The sequence below is a fragment of the Anoplopoma fimbria genome, chromosome 12, assembly GCF_027596085.1.
Source record: "Anoplopoma fimbria isolate UVic2021 breed Golden Eagle Sablefish chromosome 12, Afim_UVic_2022, whole genome shotgun sequence".
Taxonomy (NCBI): Eukaryota; Metazoa; Chordata; class Actinopteri; order Perciformes; family Anoplopomatidae; genus Anoplopoma; species Anoplopoma fimbria.
The window spans coordinates 23,557,971-23,579,790 of NC_072460.1; the positions used below are offsets into that span (position 1 = coordinate 23,557,971).

The window sequence follows — 21,820 nt, forward strand, 5'->3', positions numbered from 1 at the left end:
AGATTTAAAATTACTTGAATTTAGGGAAATAACATCCAACTAATCTTCCCTGACAGCCCAGAGCATCTTTCAATCCCTCCAAAGCTTCTCACAGTCCTGCAGACAAGGCGTCCATCCAACCGACGTCAGCAATCTCAGTAGCCCCTGCTTTCTGTCTTCAGTGTCTTTTATAGGAGGTCAAAGTTCAGACCTGTCACTGGGACCTGTTTATCACAGCAGGGGTTGTGTGACCAAGTCGGAAGGGTGGAGGGTGGAGGGGGGTTTGGGAGGATGGAAGTGGAGCTGGTTCTCAAGTGGTCACCTCCAGCAGAGCTCCAAGCCAGATCCAGTGGTCCATGGGTGGGAGCGAGTTGAGGAGCACATGGTATAAAGAGAGTCGAGGGTCCGGACGAAAAATTGAGAGAGAGGCAGATTTGAAAAACTCTGTTTTAATAAACGTGGAATATTCATCAATTTAGCATTTACAGCCTTCATTCCTGGTTTGTATTTTTTTCCGCCTATCATCGGTGAATTCAACATGGCACTGCTGATGAATTACTGGATGTGTTTGGTGGCTCTTTCATCCACGTTGATCTCCAGCCATGCATTGAGAAGGTGAGAACTTTATTCCTTTGTACAGTACAACGGTGAGGATTTACTATGTAAGAAGAAGACATGACGGCGGCTAACAATACAAATAAGGACACAAAAACAAATGTGCTTTATTTGTTCATTATAAAAGCTGTAGTTTTCAGGATTAACATGTGTTTTAGTTCATTTTTCTGGCTGGGGAGCTTGAGAGCAAAGCAGTCTGTCCTTTATTAAGTGCTCATTATTAGACTTTGGATGATGACCAGGCTGAAATATTGCACGATTAATATAGCTCTATGTAATTTCTACAGTTATTATGAACGCAGGTCCTTTAGTTTCTGTCACCTGGAGTTGAATTATCCTGTTTGTCTGTTCTGTTTTGCAGAATCTCCCTGAAGAAGATGCCGTCTATCAGAGAGACGCTGAGCGAGATGGGTGTTTCTGCAGAGCAGGTCTTGACTGAGTTGGCCCAGAAGAGCACAGGCGACAACGACAACAACAACGGGACTGTTCCCACTCCTCTAACCAACTACTTGGATGTGAGACAATTTTTTGTATAATATATTGCAAGGAATATCTCTAAAAGATCTTGTGTGTTTCTGAAGGTCATGCCTTTTGGAAGGAAATTTACTGAGAGGAAAGTAACTGAATTTAGTGTTTTAGTCTTGAAGACAAAAACAGACGTGACGATTTAAAGGTCAAAGCAGCCGTTCATCCAAGAGGCTTCAGCATGTCTCCAAGAGTTAAGCAGCAGGTCAAACTGACTATGAAATGGAATATTCTTTGTGCATGAGTCATACTTATTCAATCTCAAACTTCGTGACCACAAATTAAATTTGTGTCTTACAACACAAGAAAAAAAAAAGTTAACAAAGAAATAATTATACCACCACAAAACAACATAGGGAAGTAAGCAATTGTTTCAACAGAAATGTATGATTTTACAGACTCAATACTTTGGGGAAATCAGTATCGGCTCTCCAGCCCAGATGTTCAACGTGGTGTTTGACACGGGCTCAGCAAACCTGTGCATGAGTCATACTTATTCAATCTCGAACTTCGTGACCACAAATTAAATTTGTGTCTTACAACACAAGAAAAAAAAAAGTTAACAAAGAAATAATTATACCACCATCAAAACAACATAGGGAAGTCAGCAATTGTTTCAACAGAAATGTGTGATTTTACAGACTCAATACTTTGGGGAAATCAGTATCGGCTCTCCAGCCCAGATGTTCAACGTGGTGTTTGACACGGGCTCAGCAAACCTGTGGGTGCCTTCCCAAAGCTGCTCACCTTTCTCCACTGCCTGTTGTAAGTTTCCACACACACAAACCAGAAAATTAGATTTACTGTAGGGGTACTCAGTTTGATTTTAAGAGCATGTAGCAGCAAGCAACTATTGCCTATGTACAGATATAGTGGATAAATGTCTACCTGAGCAGAGAAGGAAGTTACTATCCTTCTGTGTCTAATGTTATTTGAGATGTATTGTTCTTTGTTGACAAAGCTACTGCACATGCTTTTAGTGCACATGAGCATGCTGACGTAGTTTGCACTGTTAGCTATGTTAGCGCTGTTAGCACCGTTGACTGTTAGCCTTCGGATCAGCAGTCGCCATGTTGAGAACAGCAATAGAAATTCTCCCAATCTCATATTCAGCAACTTTAAAGCTGCAACAATCAATCATTTTTTAAAAATAATAACAATGCATCAAATGTAGACAGACACAGTTAGCAACTAACTGGTGAAAAAGGCAGAACATCTAACACAGGGGTGTCCAAACTACGGTCCATTTTTAATTGGCCCGCTACAAATTCTAAAAACAGAATGGAATATGACTTGCACTTAATGCTGCGTTCACACCAAAAGCGAAGCGAATATTTTGCGCGTCTAGTTTACATGTAAAGTCAATGCACAGACGCGAATATTCGCGAGTAGATGCGAACTCAAGCCTGGCGGCGCGAATCAGGTGAAATATTCGCGGGACGCTGTGTTGCGACAGCCAATCAGCGTTGAGCTTCTCCTCCTGTCACTCTGTCATCGATCCGAGCTCCGTTCACAAAACAGGCATTTTAAAAGTGATTTCCTTCTCCTCCTGCAGAGAGAACTAACAAAACATGAATTCTGACTTTTTACAAACCACCATCATTATGTTGTTATTTCAGCGTCCCTTTTTGTACATTTATTGCAATTAAATCACAGTAAAATTGTTTATTTTCGGTTCATACGGCTCGAATAAATCCACAGATGATGTTATGAACTCAGACAAGACGGCGTTTAGTAGACGGCGTTTAGTTTCCCAGGATATCTGGGACTGCCACAACAAGTATAAAGCAGAAATAGTATTTATTTATTGCATGGTTGATGGTGAAATAAATGGATTTGTTGACAAGCCCCGCCCCCTCTCCGGCGCGTCTAGCGTGAAAGACGCGAATAAACACAAACGGATGACCTAGAATGGCAGAACCAAAATATACCTCACCTCTAGTGAGTGGCCCAGCCTTTCGTATATTTTTCTATATGTGGCCCTCAGTGAAAAAAGTTTGGACACCCCTGATCTAACAGATAAAGAGTCAGATATTTCACTCAGAGGAGTTGGTGGAGACCAAAAAGGAGAAAAAACTGGGCTTACATTCACCATGTGAACCACGGCTCAACATTAATAATAATGTTGCTTCGTATCTGCTTGTAATTAAGCGAACGTTTGCTAACAACTTCGCAATATCAACTTGTTTACGCTGCCCCCAAGTAGGCAAAATACAAAAATCAGCTGTTGTATGTTTAAACACATTAAAATAAATTCAAATAAATGATATGTTGGAGGAAATATTGTTCCCAATTACACGGTTTTTCCACGACTCAAATGCATTTTGAACTTTTAGTTACTCACAACAGGTACGACGCCTCCAAGTCTCGGACTTACATTGAGAACGGAACCGGATTTTCCATCCAGTACGCCTCTGGTAATGTCAGGGGATTTCTGAGTGAAGATGTGGTTGTGGTGAGTTCATGAATAACACCCCATAAAAAGATGAAAGGAGTCTCTTCTGTACATAAATTGTTGCTTTAATTTGCTCTCACAGGCTACACTTCCAACCTTTGATCTCGGCTTGTTTATGCAGGTTGGTGGCATCCCTGTGGTGCAGGTGTTCGCTGAAGCGGCCTCTCTGTCAGCCATGCCTTTCATCTTCGCCAAATTTGACGGGGTCCTGGGTATGGGTTACCCCAACGTGGCCATCGATGGCATCACTCCAGTGTTCGACCGCATCATGTCCCAGCATGTCCTGAAGGAAGAGGTGTTCTCCATCTACTACAGTAGGTGGGTGGAGTCCGCCGACCTCTACCTGCTATGTCGTTTTGTCTGGGATCAGCTCCGCAGAAGAGAACATTTGATTTAGATTCATAGGGTTATTGGAAGAAAACATATTCTTGCTAGTGGAAAAAATTTAAATGATGCAGTGAAGTAAATGTTTTTTTACTTACAAAATCATCATTATTAATATACCTGCATTGTGCATGAGGATTTATTTTGGATGTCAGTGAGACAAGAGGGAGTTTTGAGAAAATACCTCCTCATTTATTGTGCTCCAAAGTTATGTCCAAAGGAAACCAGTTAAAGAAGAGTGATGATCTTTCTCTGGGAATTTCTGGGAATAATACATAGGAATGAGAGGTCTTGCAACTTAACTTCATCTGAAGGGAGAGCACAACGATTGACCCAAATCATACTTAGCAACACACAGAAATGTGCTTAAAGGGTGATTTATTTAATCTTTTCAGGGATCCAAAACACTCCCCAGGTGGAGAGCTGGTCCTGGGTGGCACCGATCCAAACTACTACACTGGAAACTTTAATTACTTGGAAACCAGAGAGACCGGCAAATGGGAAGTTACCATGAAAGGGTAAGATTTTTGCTTCACACACTATACAGCGTGTCTGTGCGCTTCTGTGTGTGTTTGCGTGCATGCCCATTCAGAAACAATATGTCATATTTTCCACCTCTTCCTTCATTCCTTCAGTGTTTCCGTTGGGATGGAGATGAGTTTTTGTGCAGAGGGCTGCACAGCTGTTATCGACACAGGCTCCTCCTACATCACAGGCCCCGCCTCCTCAGTGTCGGCGTTAATGAAAACCATCGGAGCACAGCTGGATGAAAGCGGAGTACGTTTTTTTACACACGCAACATGGTTTCCCAACAAGAACGTTTGTCTGTTAAAAAAACATTACAATAATACAAATTTTAAATGAATGACCCGTCATCACCCTTTAATCTGTGTTGTTCATCAGTACAAAGTCAACTGTGACTCTGTCAAGACGTTGCCAAGCGTCACTTTCCACCTGGGTGGCCATGAATACTCCCTCACCCACGAGGATTACATCCTATGGGTAAGGGTGATGAATACTGAATCATTTTTGCATGCAGTGTTGACACAATAACTCAAGCGCTGTACCTAAACACAATTTTTTTTTACTCTTTAATGTTGCTTTATCCTTCTACTCCTCTTCGTTTCAGGTGGAAATATAGGCCTTCGCACAGCTGAAGATACTTTGTTTTTCAATAAAAAAAACACCAGATCAACTTGTAAAATATGTTGTAACAGTCTACCACACAGGTGTTTCCAGTTGTGGATCATTAGAACTGCTTATTAACTTAAATTGTTATGTGTTGGAATTTATGTGGGATACCTTTGAAGTACATTTTGCCGATAAAACTTTTGTAGTTTTAATCAAGTAGAAATTTGAATGCAGGACTTTTACTTGGAAGTGCGTCTTCCACCACATGTTGTTTTAGTGTCTCATAATACAACTGGCCTATTTCTTTGTGTCTCCAGCAATCACAGACCGAAGGGGACGTCTGCACCGTCACCTTCAGGGGCTTGGATGTGCCGCCCCCTACAGGTCCCATCTGGATTTTGGGAGCCAACTTCATTGCCCGCTACTATACAGAGTTTGACCGCCGCAATAATCGGATAGGGTTCGCCACAGCAGTCTGAGGGAGAAGTCACGTCAGCCATGTTGCTATGTTTGCTTTTTCTCTATCTGTGCTGCCTTCTCCTCTCTGCACAGCCCTCCTTTTCATGATAACTTGTGAACAAACAACATCTGTTTTAAAAAAGTTAAAGAAGAGTGCACATTAAAGATCATCATCCTCCACTTTCTTGCAAATCCTGCTTTCCCATATTTTGTACCAGTTGCACTGAACACCTTCTCACCTTTTTGTTTATTATTATTTATAAGCATTTTCCAGCAAATATGTGTGTGTGTGTGTGTGTGTGTCACTGCTTTTAATTATCATACAGCAACAGTAGAAATCTATGTACGAGTTGTACTGACATAACAAGAATAAACTTGTTTACCCGGGTTTATATTTGACTCGAGCCTGACTTCATTAATGACTGCATTGTTTTTTCCTGAATTCCTTTTGTGACCACGTGAAAGCAAAGTTGAAAACAGATTTCTGAAGCAGATTAAATCAGCCACGCCGGAGAAGTCATGGAAATATTTGTCATCGTTTATTAAAAAAAATGTCGCGCATACACATTACTATATTTAGCAAAAACACATTTGTCTTATGTGTGGCAGTCATGTGTTCTGTCCAGTGCGATGTGAAACCTCGCTGTCCTCCCACTGAAGTCGCCTCTGTGCGGTCGGACTATCTTTAGTAACCAACGGTTACAGTCGGAGTCAGTGCCATATATATTGTCACAGTTAAACAAAATCATCCCTTTTTTTAGTCTGTGCAGCTCGTGTTCCCAACTGTCTTTTTTTGTTATAGGAAAAAAATAATTGGTGTAAAAAAAGCCACAACTCGTTTATTTTTATCGCCCAGGTACGCTGGATTACAATCTAAATCCTGGTTTTGGTATCAGATAAAATTTGACCCTTAAGGGTGATTTTATTACTGACTCGACAAAAACAGTTTGTTTTGCTTACTTAGCAGACTGAAGAGACACAAAGATAACGAAACAATAAGAGCACACCTATTCATCACATGCCCTTGTCAGATGTTTTTGTCTCGTTTTCTCTGAAATAGTCGGGAAAGTCCTCTCGATGCTACAATGATGCTTCCTTGCTCTCACATCCATGAATTGTCTGCTTCTGATTTTATCTGTTGACAGTAGTCAGCGAGGTGAGGGTGCGTATCTATGCACTTTAATCAACAGTACATTCAAACCACTGCAAAAAACATCTCTCACATATGTCAACAGGGTTTTATTGGCTGGAAATCAACCAGAACAACCATCATGTTTCACAAGATATTATCTATATAATGCCTGCCAAATATATGGTGGATAAATAGCTAAAGTCTTTATACTGGAACTGTGGAAAAAGCCATGTTCCTTGAACAAGATCTATCAATCTATTGACTGCATAACATCTTGTCATAGTTACATCTTTTTGGTAGTATTTATATCATCATCATCATCATCATCTCAGGCAATGTTGTTATCATCCTGTATGTAAAGTTTATAATATTTGAAATGCAAAGTTGGTGGCTTTTTTTCTTCTCCTCATCTGTCTCAAATCAACAGTAGGCTTTCCTGTCATTCAATACACATCACATATAGAGTTCATTCAATTGTTCACTTTGGGCTTGTGCCCCTTTAATTCTTGCCAAGAGTTTCATGAGAAAATTGATACCAGGATATCAATCTTCTCACCTAACTCTTGGCAAGAAAGTGAATTAACTGATTTCCTAAAAGGTCAAACTATCAATTAAACCGAAGCGGTGAAGGCGCAAAAGGGCCCTGAATTTAAAAAAAAACCTGATCACACACGTGATCCCAAACACTCCACAGAAGAGACTTCTAGTGCAAGTGGAAGAAGTTTAAAACCAGCAATGTGCGTCTCACCTGTATGCTTTATTTGCGAAGTACCTTTTAGCTACAGCTGTCAGTTAAATAAGCAGTGGAAATCGTTATTCTCAGGGATCATATGTGGACCAGTGTTTCAAAAGCAAATTGCCTCCAGGGGAAAGAGTTTCTAAACCCATAACAGATGTTATCAGCACCCACGTCAAGCATTATTTGTCCAATTTTTTGTTTCAATAATTACCATAGAGGATGTGTTTTACAAACATAAAAAAAACAAAACTATCCACACTATCCAGTAAATCTGCAACCCAAAAGACACATCCTGAACCAGGGCTATGTATTATCAAACAGTGGAGAGGTGGGAGGTCTTTAAAAAGGGCTGTCTGTCAGCTACGTCTCGGTTTGAACTCACTCTGTGCAGGAGGAGCACATCAGGCAATGCATTTAAGAACAGCGCCACATGACGAAGTGTCAAATTTTCTTAACGGCTGAAATTCCTTTCCGTGGAGTGGAACTGAATATATGAGAAGGATCTCTTTGCTTCAATGTGTGTGACAGAGGAGTCTGGTGTTTTCCATTGTCAAACACGTACCAGATGACCATCCTTGTGTCAACCCTGATTCAGAGCAAAGCTAAGGTAGGTGAGAACCTTTCTTCAATCAATGCCGCTCAAACAATACAGCCAATGAAGGGGAAAGAATAGAGCATGCTTTTGTAAGTCAGTGTAAGAAGTTTTTTTGCTTGATTTTTTTTTTTAACCTACATACAGATATTATGGGCAGCATGGAGAGAGCAAATCATGTGACAGGTGAAATTTGCATCATGTGCTCTTGCATTTGCCAAATACAATCACATTAATGCTTTTATTAGATCACATTAATTTGATTATCATCAATCATGGAGGTTCCCAATATCAGTCAAAGTCTGGCTTGATAGTCTTTCAGCTCACACATAGCATCTAGTTTTACTTTGAGAATAGCTTTTTTTATCTTTTATGTTTGAAATGTCACTTTTACCAGCTTTTTTGTTTTTAATCTGCTTTGATAGTTCAAACAAAGATGGAACACAATTATTTTTATTTCTTCTCCTTTGGGTCTCGGCAATCAATTTGCTTGCACATGCGGCGCAACTTTTGCTTTATGGCAAATAACAACAAATTATCACATGACACAGAATCTTTGCAAAAAACTGCGTAGATTTTATGTTTCATAAATCCAAAAAACAGCTCAAGCGTTGAAGTGTGCATGCAGCTCAGCATTATATTAGGAACAGACAAACCTAATATGAAAGGAATACTTTTTGTCTCTGGTGGCTATATTGCCTTTTGTGTCTTTAAACATCTCAGAAGTTAATCAGGCAACGAATAAATCAGGTTTTATGGCTTTTTGTTCGTTTCGCTGGCGCCTATCTCGACTGTTTGTTGTAGAAGCTGCACCGAACTCACAGGTCAACTGAATCAGTGTAAGGGCTGTTTTAAAGAAGAATATCTTCTAGTGCAGACATTCTTCCTGCAGTTTGAAGAACATGTGCTTGTCACCATATTTCGATCTTCAATAGAAGGATTAAGTCCACCTGGAGCCTATTTTTCAGCTGCCAAAAGGTGCATGGTAGCAGGCGTCATCAGTAACATCAAGAGTCTCCAAGGCTAAGCCTCCATGGTAGAGGGCACTGTTTGACCGTAACTGGGACTTATCTAACACAGCCTAGGTTCCTCTGAGGTCACTTAAACATCAGTCACTGGTAGCGTTGCAGCACTGAGGCGCTGCGCATATTGCAGAAACTCGACCCGAAACCTGATACTTTAACTCAAGTCAAGAAGCAGAACTGTAGCACACAAATATTGGCCAGGGGTGGAAAGAAACTGTTTTGCAACTGAAACAGAGCAGCTTTTTTGTGCACTTTGGATGGAAATGCAGAAACTGCCCGTATGCATACTGTTTAACTAGCACGACCAGGAGTACATTCCGTTTAAGTTTGCATTGGACTTGGTTTGCCTTGTAAAAATCATTTATAAGAAAGCACTTACTTTTACGAAGACAAGATGATCACAATTAGGGAGGGAAAAGTGAATCAGAAAGAGAGAGACTACCATATGGAGACCTTTCATATTGAAATGGTTAAGTCCAGGATGGTTGAGTTGGTGGTTGAAAGCATTCCTTGTTTTTTTTTCTACTTGAGTCATGTTTGTCAAGTAAAAAGTATTTTTGAATGATTGCACTTTCCAGCCGAGTAAATAATCGCACGTGCATCAGACGTAATATAATGTGTGGTAGACATGAAGGTCATGTATGGTTTGTGTTAGTTGCAGGTAAAGTGTCTGTGTGTACTTATGTTCCTGAGCTTCCCTCTGACTATGGCTGAGGTCCCTGGTCCATGCAGACACTCCATCACTAGGGAGCACCTGCTGACAGTCAGGCATCTGGTAGGTGTTGAAACATTAGAAACACATTTGTTGAATCAAGATCAGAAACAATGTGGACGCTCCCACTGCGCGACCTGGGCTAAAACTCTCCGCAATGTTGTTGTTCCTGCAGATGGATAACCAGTTGCGGAGCGGGTGCACGATAACCTACACATTCATAGAACGGAGAAGTTTGGTAAGGTAACTTTTCTGTTATGGGATTGTTTTCTTCCAAAAAAAACCTTTGAGTCACTTTCCAACTTTCCGTTAACTTTTTTTGTGCTTTGAAGTTCATTACCTCTTGTTCTGGTTTCCCACAGAGCAAGTGTTGCTTTGTAAAAGCTGCTCTACCCTGGATCCTGGAGCTCCTCACCACCCACTTCAAATACAGTCGGGGTTCGGTCAACGACGGCTACGTACAGTCCCTGAGAGCGCTCATCCTCAACATATACTCTCAGAAATGCGTGCCTCAGATAAACGAGGAGGTTGAGGTGAGTGCGTGTTTCTGGGTGGAGCCTGTTGCTCCACACTGACAGATTGCATTTTCAATAATAAAAAACATGTATGTGACAAATATGTGATCTGAGGGATTGCCCAGCGTGAGAAGTAAAATCTGCGATACATGAAAAAACATTTAAAGTATGTTCCTGGGAATCCTCCGCAGGACAAGCCAGAGAGTTTTGAGATACTCTACAGAGGGTCCACTTCAGAGGCGCTGCAGAGGGCTTCGGATGTTCTGTCTGTTTACTGGGAGCTGGTGACGAAGAGCGACTCGCCGGTAGACTGGAGATGCCAGCACGAATACACAGAACTCTTTGGCTCGTCCACAGAGCTATACACAGAGTCACCCATGCAGCATTTTACAGGTGCGAATCTCTTCTGCAAAATGAGTGATGCAGACGTATGGAGCCACTGAGATCACAACATAAATGTCTTTTTTCTACAGACAGTTATGTTTGGAGCTCGGCGAAGGCCTCCCAGAGAAGACCAGTCAGAGACCTGTACATCCTCGGCTTCATCGTGGTCTCCATCTGTGGAGGACTGCTTCTCATACTCACTCTCTACTGTCTCATCACACAAAAGGTACCAGCACTTCTGTTTTGTTGATTTCTGCATCACATGTGCACTAATAAAGTTTAGCCATGCATTCCAGTGATGTTGCGCTTGAGCAGGCCTTGGCAGCCTGCCTGTGCTCTCTGTGGTATTCCCTCTTGCAGAAGTACCAGCCCTCCCTTGCTGGTAAATACTGAGCACATTAAATGCGGACTGGACTTAAATGGGGAGAGTAGAAGAGCTTTTTTGCAGCAGCACATGCACAAAAGTTTCTGATTGCAAATGATCCTATGCTCCTTATCCAATTCAGGGCTGTTTGGTGCCATCAGCTATTGTTTAAAGTAATAGCAAATCAGAGTGGTGTTTTTCAACCGGCTAACATAATTTAATATTCAAACAACTGAGGCAACAAAATGGCGAAGAAGCCTATGACCCACTCATGAAAGCCGTTGCTTTTGCAGTATTACAAATCGGGTGTCCCTGGCGACTTTCCCAGGAATTAAATCACAAGCGGCGACATTGGATTTCTGGCAAATGAGATCCAAAAACATACCTGCAATTACCGCTTATCGCTACAAAGGCAAAGCCAGTTTATTTATCTTGCACACTATCATACACAGAGGACATTCAAAGTGCTTTAAAGGCAATGAAAGAAAGAAAGGTAGAAGTATACAATAAGGCAAATCAAAGTACAGGCAAGTCTTATAAAAGAACTTGCTATGGAAAAACAATATATGAAAAATCTGAAGTTTTTCACAATCCACTCACTCAGTCTCCCTTGTAACCCTAAAGGTTTGTTAAAATCTGGAACAACCATTACAATCCCATAAAGTTGGCATATACTGGAAATGTTTTTCACTGCTCCAGGAAATAGGACGGACTTTAGACAAGACTTGGCTACGGAAGATATTTCTTGTTAGCTCAGCTCATAGAACCCTTTGGCTCAGCTACGAGCCAGAAAACTAAAGATATGCTCGAAAGAATTAAAGTCAAAAACATTGTGTTCAATTCACAAACAGGAAATATTAAATGACTGTATCTTTAACAACAAGACAACTTAGCTACCCAGCCATGTCGAGGTTCCCAAACAATCATCAATATTTACAAAAAATCTTGATAAGCATTACGCTAGCATATTGCAAACGTTACGCTAGCAAGATTTAAAGTCAATGATATTGCACATAAACAGTAGTTCAAATTTAACAGTCTGTTTAACAACAAGGCAAGCTATGTATTTAGCCATGTCATTGTGACCAAATCAATACTAATATTTTCATAAGAAATGAGACACCATGTGTACCGTAGGCTGCAGTCTGAAGTAGCGAGTTGAATAGCGATTGGAATGTGAGATGATTCATTTTTAGTTTTCTGGGAACAAGGTAAACATAAAGTACCAGCTTTCCTTTTTTACTGCCGAAGAAAATCTTTTACATTTTTGGTAAATTTTTTGTTGGATAGATCTGGGTGTCATCTGCATAGAAATGATAATCAACCTCATGGTCTTAAAGGATTTTAGCAAGAGGAATGAATAGGAGGGGCCCAGCAACTGATCCTTGTGGGACTCCATGCGTCATGGCAGTACTTGCAGATTCATAAGAATGACATGATCCACTTGTGGACCGTTCCTGAGAGCCCAACACAATTTATCTAGAGGTGTTTTATGATCCACAGTGCCAAAAGCTGCAGTAAGATACGATAACACCAGGACTACCTGAATCCTTTTTCAGAAAATGTCTTTTAGAATCTTTACGCAAGAAGTTGATAGGGGCCGCCAAAGAGAACAAAACAGAGATCTTTGAAATCGTAAACCTGATAGTGAATGAGTCGCTTGAAAATGTACGAAGTCGAAAGGGTGGGTACAGTAAGCTGAGGCTTTTGATCAACATTTGTTTGTTCATTGTTTTGTCTTTTTTTTACATTAGGTCATTAACTAATGTAAAAAAAAAACAACAACAACAAACAAACAAATGTTGATCAAAAGCCTCAGCTTACTCTTTTTTATTACAGTCCTTATTAACAATTCTCCGAATACTCTTTATGTGCATTCCTATTCGGAGAATTGTTATTAAGGACTGTAATTAAAAAAAAATACTACTACTTTGAGAACTCAATAAAGTAAAAGCCCTCAAATAGCACCAGCTGCAGTTAACTCCTCTTCCTTACTACTCGCAAAATGTGTTCGGATTTATATGGCTATTATTTCAAATAAAAATAAAATCATGATTTAGACACAGAGCCGTATTGATGGAGCCTAGGTGAGAATAAAGTAATAAACGCTTTTATGTCTAATTAAAACGAACTGAAGAAGCCAATAAATCAAAATGCCATGAAACAGCAACAGCTGCAGTTTAGTAAAGGTGTAAACAGGTTTCTTGAATTACAACCTGGTATTTGCTTATAAGGTGTTACAGTCTATGGTATGCTTTTATCCCACACAGCTCTTCACAAGCTAACAAACTGTAAAGAGGTCATACTATCTGGGAATCTGGGAATGGTTTAGACATTAGCGAGCCCTCCTTTCTGGTAAATACTAAGCATAACTAAATTATGCGGATTTTAAAAGTGCAAAAGTATAAAAGTACAGGCAAGTGATACAAAAATGTCCAAGTAAGTTCAGTTTAAAGCAAGTGAAATGCAAAAAGAATAAAAAACACAGCAAATTCTCCCATAAAAAGATGCACAATTAAATAGGATTCAACACAATTCGATCTTCACCATGTGTGTCTGTAACAACCATTCGTGTAATGTTTGATTAAAGAAATCCAAACCACATTCTTATGGTTTATTAAAAAAAACAAAAAAACTTTTCATTACACTTGTTTTTTTGATAATACATTTATTGAGATGCCAAATAAAGAGGCATTGTGCCCAGCAGCTGGGAAGCAATGGCCAGGAATTTAATTGGTTTCGGATCATTTTTGCAGTGTTTAATTATGGAAAAACAGTAACTTACGATGTGCATTTACTGTTACGAGACAACGTCACAGCAAATCTTTCCCTCTGCATCAATCGCCAACACCTGTATGTGATGAATGCAGCCACAGTCTCTCTCTCTCTCTCTCCCTTTCAACCACACCCTAGCTACGCACACACAAACAATATACACTGAGCTATTGAGCCACGATGATATGCATCAGTGTAGTGGAAAACAGATCAGGGATACTACTGGACTTACCTAAGCGTGCAAATCAGGATATAAACAATTCCTCGTGGGCTGCACGGTGGTGTAGTGGTTAGCACTGTCGCCTCACAGCAAGAGGGGCCCGGGTTCATTTCCCGGGCCAGATAACCTTCTGTGTGGAGTTTGCATGTTCTCCCCGTGTCAGCGTGGGTTCTCTCCGGGTTCTCCGGCTTCCTCCCACAGTCCAAAGACATGCAGCTTAGGTGCATTGAAGACTCTAAATTGCCCGTAGGTGTGGATGTGAGTGTGAGTGGTTGTCTGTCTCTATATGTCAGCCCTGTGACAGACTGGAGACCTGTCCAGGGTGTACCCTGCCTTCGCCCATTGACAGCTGAGATTGGCTCCAGCACCCCTGCGACCCTTAACTGGATAAGCAAGTTACGGAAAAAAAATAAAAAAATGGAACAATTCCTAGTCCCTAGTGGAAACAAGATTCCAAACTGAAGCAGTACTTGGTCAGAATCTGGGTTTATCTTATATCATCTGGGACGTTGTTCCAGGTCTGTGTTGCATAAGAAGTAAATGCTTCTTCACCGAATTTCAGGCCAAAGTTTTAGGGGTCTCACAGGCACAAGCATGATCAGAGATGTATTTGAACCCAGACACACTAAGTGATTTATAAACAAGCTGAAGGATTTTGAAGTCAATTCTCCGAGTGGCTGGTAGCCAGTGAAAGGATTTTAAAAGGGTGTAATGTGGTTGTATTTCCTAGTTTTTCGTCAGAACCCTAGCAGCGGCGTTCTGAATAAGTATGAGTTGCTTCGAGCTTTCACTGATGTGAACAGACCATTGCAGTAATCCAATCTACTGGAGATAAAGAGCGTGGGTATAAGCTTTTCTAGGTCTTGCTTGCACATTACTCCTTTTATCCGTGCAAGACTTTTTTAGGAGGTAGCAAGCAGACCGAGTGATGGATTTGATGTGACGATTGAGTCCGAGATAACGCCAATATTTATGGCTTGACTTTTAGTTATGAGAGACAGGGAGTTTAGATGAGAGACGATATTGTGTCTGTCTTTCTTTGTTTACTTTGGAAAGTTAAATAAGCTACATTTTATTGATCCTTGTGGCGAAATCTGCTCTGGACCAGATATATATTTAGTAAACATTGGGCAGCCACATTTTTGGGGACTAATTCCAATTATTTAGCTTTGCTACTACCTAAGATGCATGTGTTGTGTTTTGGGATGTAACTGCAGTACCTGCAAGAACATGCAAACTGCACATAGAAAGGCACTAGTTGGTAGTTGATAGTCAGAGTGGCTCTTATTATGGATATTAGTTCACTTTACACCAGAACTGTATGGGAGCTTTGATCAGTCACTTTTCCACATTTAATCACATCACAGCTCCGCACAAGTGGTGAAATAATGGCAAACACACGGCTCCTTTTTCAGGTTAATGCATTAATAGGTCTTCACTAGTCTCACAAGTTTCTCAACAACACAGGTTTTGACTATGGCTAAAATCAGACTTCAAATAAAACATTAGAGGTTTTCAGCAGGCTTGCAGAAGCAGCGTTAAAAACTAAGCAGCACTCGGTGGTCAAACAAGTGATATGCAACAGGCAGGAAGGCAAAAGTGGACTCCAAAAATACCACAGCAAATTCTGCAGTTTATTAATTTAAATCAGGAAGGGGGAGAGACACATTCACATCCAACCAGGCTTTAACAGCCAAATAACAAGATTAGAAAGCTTGAAAGAGGAGGGGGATTGGGTCATTCTTAGTATTGATTGTCCATATCCTTATTTAACTGACTGCATGCGGCGACATAACACACCCAGCAGGAGGAGGGACGATGCGCTGGCTGGCAGTGATTGCACAGACATTGCACGGCTGCAGGAGAAGACCCAAACGTAGACCAGGCAGGCAGATGTGTGCAGTGTATGATTAGCAGGAAGGTAACAGGTGGGTATAGGCCACAAGCAAACTACCTTTCGGCTACTAGTTAAAGAACAGAAGGGGTGTGAATAGGGTCTGACAAATGGGAAAGCGGGAACAGATGAGACAAGAGAAGAGACAGGTGAAACTAATCGGAACGATTAGGGAGGTGGGCAGAGAAGAAAACCAGACAGGAAACAAGAGAGAAGGGAACTCACAAACAAAATCAGGAAACACTAATCCTAAATGAACCACATGAAACAAGTGAAAAAAACCCACACAAACACAAAATCCTCTACAGATCTAGACAAGATGCAACATAATCCAATGTACCCTCAAGTCAGAGGGCATAAAGCCAGGCTGTGACAAATGGGCCCTTTTCACAGGCCAGGGCTCACTGGAATGACTGTGACCAGCCCTGTCTCTTAAAAGTCACTTGCCCATACGTTTACAAGGGAAACGTTTTTAGACATGAATTGCATTTGCTTTTGACGTAACACAAATACGTCTTAAAGGAGCGGTGTGATGGGTTAATGGGGATTTATCGGCAGAAATTGAACATAATATTCATGATTTGCATTAGTGTGTTATCGTCTTAACCTAAGAATGTTTTTTGTGAGTGTAGAATTAGCAGTTTATATCTACATACATATGGAGTCCACCCATGTTGCACCGCCATAGTTCTACAGTTGCTCAGAATGGACAAACCAAACACTGTCTGTAAAGTGTTTTTGATTCAATTTCATACAAATTTTAGGCCAAACTATGATATTTTTGATTGAACCTAACCAAGTCGTTTTGCATCAGTTTTTTGTTTTGTTTTGTTTAAACAGGCCCTATTATACTATTTTCCAGGTGCATATTTTAATCTCCAGTTACAGTTACAACATGTTTACATGCGTTAATGCTCATAATCCTCCTTGTTTTTCTCATCCTGGCTGTCCTGCAGCACCTCTTCTCACCCTCTCTCTGAAACGCTCCGTTGTAGCGCTCGCTCCTCCCTCCAGAAAGCAAAGTCTGCTCTGATCCAAGAGAAAACGCATTTCCCTCAAAACCGAGAAATCGCAGTGTAGTTGAATGGAAACTACAGCTTTTATCTGACAAACAAAAAAAATGGGATCATAATTACTTTGTTCAGTTACACCTATGTTCGCTCTGCTGTGTCGTGTCAAAATGGCTGCTGTGAAAAGGGCCTTTTGCAATAAAGTGCTTGATGTAGTTTCTCACTCTCCACTTGTGGAATGTTATTCTCAGCCTACTAGCCGTTGTTTTCCCCTTTTTTCTGACGCAACTCACTTCCTTTCCTCTATCGCCTGCTGTTCACCACAGTGTGTCTGTGTATGTTTCCCTATAACATGCTCTTTAACACTTAAGCTTTAAGTGCTGACCCCTCTTTGACTTTCATAAACATCACCTCTGTGTTGAGTGTTAACGGATGCAAGGGCTTAACATTCTGCATGAGGATGTGGACAACATCTGTAATGACACATCACTTGGGGCAGATGCATTTATTTTTCAAACTAGTGGGCATGAAGCTTTATTTTCCCAGCATGAAGCCTGGATTAAGGACATATGCTACGTTAACTTTATTAGCTGGTGCCTTACATGCACAGTTGTTTTTAAAATGGTTCGCAGCTGAATCAGCTTAGTGATCACAGTATGAAGCCGGTCTATTATGTGTAACCAGTATACGTGCAAAAAACAGGGGGCAACCTCGGGGTCTGAAATGTGAAGCCAATGCTGAGGTGTCTTAAACTTGCATTCTTTCTAAAGACCAGCAGGGGTTCGTCTCCTCTGGTTGTATAGAAGTTTATGAGAAAAATGACTCTACTTCTCTCTTGATTTATTCCCTCAGTAAACATTGTAAACATGAGTTTATGGTCTCAATCTCTAGTTTCAAGTCTTCTTCAACACAGCATGATGTTCATTTAGTGAATTATGGTCCATTTAGAGTAAATCTGCTCTGGACCAGATATATATTTAGTAAACATTGGGCAGCCACATTTTTGGGGACTAATTCCAATTATTTAGCTTTGCTACTACCTAAGATGCATGTGTTGTGTTTTCTGATGTAACTGCAGTACCTGCAAGAACATGCAAACTGCACATAGAAAGGCACTAGTTGGTAGTTGATAGTCAGAGTGGCTCTTATTATGGATATTAGTTCACTTTACACCAGAACTGTATGGGAGCTTTGATCAGTCACTGTTCCGCATTTAATCACATCACAGCTCCGCACAAGTGGTGAAATAATGGCAAACACACGGCTCCTTTTTCAGGTTAATGCATTAATAGGTCTTCACTAGTCTCACAAGTTTCTCAACAACACAGGTTTTGACTATGGCTAAAATCAGACTTCAAATAAAACATTAGAGGTTTTCAGCAGGCTTGCAGAAGCAGCGTTAAAAACTAAGCAGCACTCGGTGGTCAAACAAGTGATATGCAACAGGCAGGAAGGCAAAAGTGGACTCCAAAAATACCACAGCAAATTCTGCAGTTTATTAATTTAAATCAGGAAGGGGGAAGAGACACATTCACATCCAACCAGGCTTTAACAGCCAAATAACAAGATTAGAAAGCTTGAAAGAGGAGGGGGATTGGGTCATTCTTAGTATTGATTGTCCATATCCTTATTTAACTGACTGCATGCGGCGACATAACACACCCAGCAGGAGGAGGGACGATGCGCTGGCTGGCAGTGATTGCACAGACATTGCACGGCTGCAGGAGAAGACCCAAACGTAGACCAGGCAGGCAGATGTGTGCAGTGTATGATTAGCAGAACATAAAGCAGGGTATGCTTTAGGGCGGGGCTACCTTGTGATTGACAGGTTGCTACCACAGCGTTCTTCTATGGGATCACATTGGTTTGCAACTTAACCTCAGCAAAAGGGTTCAGGATTTGAAACCCGCTGGCCGGCTTGGAGTTTGCATGTTCTCCCTGTTGTGGCGTGGGTTTTCCTACAGTACAAAGTCTAACTTACCCGTGGGTTTGAATGTGAACAGGTGTCAGCCCTGTGAAAGTCTGGCGATCTGTCCAGGTTGTACCCCGTCTCTCGACCAATGCCGATGGGATCCGCTCCGGTTCGTTGAAGGGCAGCGGTTACAGATAATAGTCGGAAGGATAGATGTGCAAAAAGAAATCCTGCCAAGTCAAGCTCTCCATTTAGTAGAACTTACCAATGCAAAGATGGTCAAACACCTGTATAGGTTCAAACAAAATGAGCCCCAGCTGTGAGGGTTAACAACTTGGCTGAAAACTTTGCGAGTCACATGGAAGCTCTGTCCGCCTGCCCCCCTTTGGGCAATATGGCAGTGCTAAAATCAAAACTTAACTGGAAGCAAGCCTATAACTGCATGAAGGTCCAAACTGGAGCCAAATATACGTCTCACCTGGAATCCCCATCACCAGTGAAGTTTCCCACTAGTTGGAAGTCAAAATCATAACATGCAGATAACATGATGGGTTTTTTTTCTTTCTCTCTTTTTTTTCTTTTTACTGGCTTTCTGTATTATTTATTTTTGCACCTTTTTGGTATTCTTTTTATTCCCATATTTATTGTATTATCGGATTTTTGTATATATGAGTGCCTTTGCAACTCTTTTTAATTTATATTTATATTGAACTATGTGGGTTGCTCCGTGTCTCCCTTATTATGATGACAATTAATAATTAATTAATAATAATAATAATAATAATTATATTATATTATATTATTATTATATTTACAATGATCTCTATATCATTTTTATTTAACTCAATTAAACCTAAACTTAATATGCTCTTCATATGTTTTTTGTCTATTAACTTTTTTTGTGTTTGTTTTCTTAACTTTATATTTATTGTATATATGCTTTAAACATGGAAAATGAAATGTTGAGATTTCAAAAAATAATAATAATAATAATATATCATGACATGCTACACTGAATATACAAAAGACTTCAAAAGGTCTTGAAACTGAGCCCTGATGGACTTTGAGTTACCATCCAGGAGAAGAGACTTTATGTATATTTTCTTTGTCTGCAGGGGTGAGACAGGAACATATACATGAGGGAGGACTTTAACCCAAAACGTATTCTTTGACTGTGAAGCGCTAAGCTGCTGTACATTTCAAAGGTGGCTGTAAAAAGTTTACTCAGTGGAGGAGAATTAGGCTGTGCTTGGAATCACAGCAGTAGATTTCAATAATAATAATAATAATAATATGCTTGCTGGATAAAGAAATTATATTGAATATTGAATAAGCCATAAAAGTGTTTCTACTTCTAACAGCATTCCCCTTTACTGCCACATCACTTAGTGTTCTCAGTTTGTTCCAACTATGAACGTTTAGCCAAAATACAGTTTATTGTGTCTCAATCTTCACACATAAACCTGTCAATCGACTGTCACGAGTCAGAACATTTTGTTTCTGTAAAATGTAAAAAGATGAGATATGTGTCTGTTACTCTGTGAATACTTATCCTGTTTTATTTCATTAAGTATTCTCTTTCCAAAACAGATAACTCACAACCCTCACAGATCAAGATCACACACGAACTCAAGGTCAGAACATGCTGAACTTACATTTTTTTTTTTTTTAAATGATCACTCTTCCCATGTGTATTGTAGTCGACCTAATGCATTCCTTTGTCATCTGGCCAATAAACGCAGAGAGCGGCAGGACGTAGAGATGGAGCCGCAATAATGTGAGTATCCTTCTCACCTATATCAAAGAGTTACAACAGCTGGAGCTGGAGCATGATTCACACGTGCGTCCGCCTCAATGACCGCAGTGCACATCCATCTTTATATTCTCTCTCTTTCTCTCTCTCTCTCTCTCCGTGGGCAGTAGAGAGCACATCGCTGCAGCAGCAGACGGAGCACTCGTGAAGCTGCACATTATTTCCGTCACGAACAAGTTTTCATATCAGTGTTGTTTGTTTGTAATGTATCATGCTCACCGTTTTAATCAGAAGCTTTGCTTTGACTGAGAGCAGAGATGGGCCTTATTTGAAATAATATGGTATGTATATTATGTTTGTGCGTTATGTATTGCAGATATCTTTTCCACTAAAACAAAAAATGTTTTATTTTTACACTAGTTATGTATGTTGAACCATGTGTGTCCATTTGCTACCACTTAACCAATTGTTTGTTATGTTGTTTGTCAAACATTTCCACAAGTTATTTATTAGTTTGACTCCATTCAGTCACTGTATTGATAATAAAGCTTCCATCATTATCAAATCCAAGACATAAATCTCTCCGTCTTCCAGCACATTCATATACGAGCACAAGGAGCTCGGATCTAAAGAGCAGGTTCCCGACCTCATTAAAGGACATAATACTTTATGATGAGTCAAAAATGTTTCAGAATATCTTTCCCGCTGCTTTGGAAAGTTCCCTCCTCATTATCAGCCTTTTCACAGACTCCACGTGTCCAACCTCTTAACCTTTTGACCAAAGATAACAGAACAGTATTGTTTCAGAACATGAACTCTGGAGAATATTCTTTTAATGATAAAACACACCGAGCTGTTGTTTCTGGCAGAGAGAGGTTGAGATTCTATCCCGATAGATACACACCAGTCGCTGCTGCAGCCACTCAAGAAATGTCGTAACTGCACAGGGCGTCACAGCAAGAGTTGGTGGGAATAACGCACGAGGCCTACTCATATGCATGCTGCACATACCGCACGGTATTGGCAAATAACAGGATAATATCGTCAATTATTATGAGAATAACAAAGCATGCACAAACAACTTGGTGAGAAATCTTTAAGATCAACAGGAATTATAATTCAGGTGTCCTTTTGGATGCAGATTGGTCCAAATTTAAACAGGAATTATAAAATTCCAGTTTAAAATGTTTTTCAGTTTAGAAACATGAAAGTGAGCAGAATAGATCGGCCTCGTTGCCATTGATA

General features: G+C 40.4%; 2 protein-coding genes across 5 annotated transcripts; both read left to right on the top strand.

The window, feature by feature from the left end:
- Window positions 1–493: 493 nt before the first annotated feature.
- Window positions 494–5,936, top strand: ren (renin). Its single transcript, XM_054609104.1, has 9 exons — window positions 494–594; window positions 956–1,109; window positions 1,761–1,884; window positions 3,456–3,574; window positions 3,696–3,892; window positions 4,354–4,476; window positions 4,594–4,735; window positions 4,862–4,960; window positions 5,407–5,936. Exons 1-9 carry the CDS (start codon window positions 518–520, stop codon window positions 5,566–5,568), a joined length of 1,197 nt encoding a protein of 398 aa, XP_054465079.1. The 5' UTR covers window positions 494–517; the 3' UTR covers window positions 5,569–5,936.
- Window positions 5,937–7,815: 1,879 nt separating this feature from the next.
- csf1b (colony stimulating factor 1b (macrophage)) lies at window positions 7,816–21,234 on the top strand. Of its 4 annotated transcripts, none has more exons than XM_054609466.1 (9): window positions 7,816–8,026; window positions 9,692–9,811; window positions 9,924–9,986; window positions 10,111–10,281; window positions 10,455–10,656; window positions 10,737–10,873; window positions 20,413–20,456; window positions 20,565–20,599; window positions 20,746–21,234. In XM_054609466.1, exons 1-8 carry the CDS (start codon window positions 7,985–7,987, stop codon window positions 20,596–20,598), a joined length of 813 nt encoding a protein of 270 aa, XP_054465441.1. In that variant the 5' UTR covers window positions 7,816–7,984; the 3' UTR covers window position 20,599; window positions 20,746–21,234. The 4 variants fall into 4 exon arrangements, with proteins under 4 accessions (XP_054465441.1, XP_054465442.1, XP_054465440.1 ...); XM_054609467.1 differs by having other exon boundaries at window positions 9,698–9,811; window positions 20,743–21,233; XM_054609465.1 differs by having other exon boundaries at window positions 20,743–21,232.
- Window positions 21,235–21,820: the final 586 nt, after the last annotated feature.

What these genes read in the sequence shown, in the direction of transcription:
- ren (XM_054609104.1), top strand. Translation starts at nt 518, where the DNA reads ATGGCACTGCTGATGAATTACTGGATGTGTTTGGTGGCTCTTTCATCC. An exon ending in ACCTTTCTCCACTGCCTGTT is followed by an intron (nt 1,885 to 3,455) that starts GTAAGTTTCCAC and finishes TTGAACTTTTAG; the next exon opens with TTACTCACAACAGGTACGAC. An exon ending in TGAGTGAAGATGTGGTTGTG is followed by an intron (nt 3,575 to 3,695) that starts GTGAGTTCATGA and finishes TTGTTTATGCAG; the next exon opens with GTTGGTGGCATCCCTGTGGT.
- csf1b (XM_054609466.1), top strand. Translation starts at nt 7,985, where the DNA reads ATGACCATCCTTGTGTCAACCCTGATTCAGAGCAAAGCTAAG. An exon ending in TGATTCAGAGCAAAGCTAAG is followed by an intron (nt 8,027 to 9,691) that starts GTAGGTGAGAAC and finishes GGTTTGTGTTAG; the next exon opens with TTGCAGGTAAAGTGTCTGTG. An exon ending in AGATAAACGAGGAGGTTGAG is followed by an intron (nt 10,282 to 10,454) that starts GTGAGTGCGTGT and finishes AATCCTCCGCAG; the next exon opens with GACAAGCCAGAGAGTTTTGA.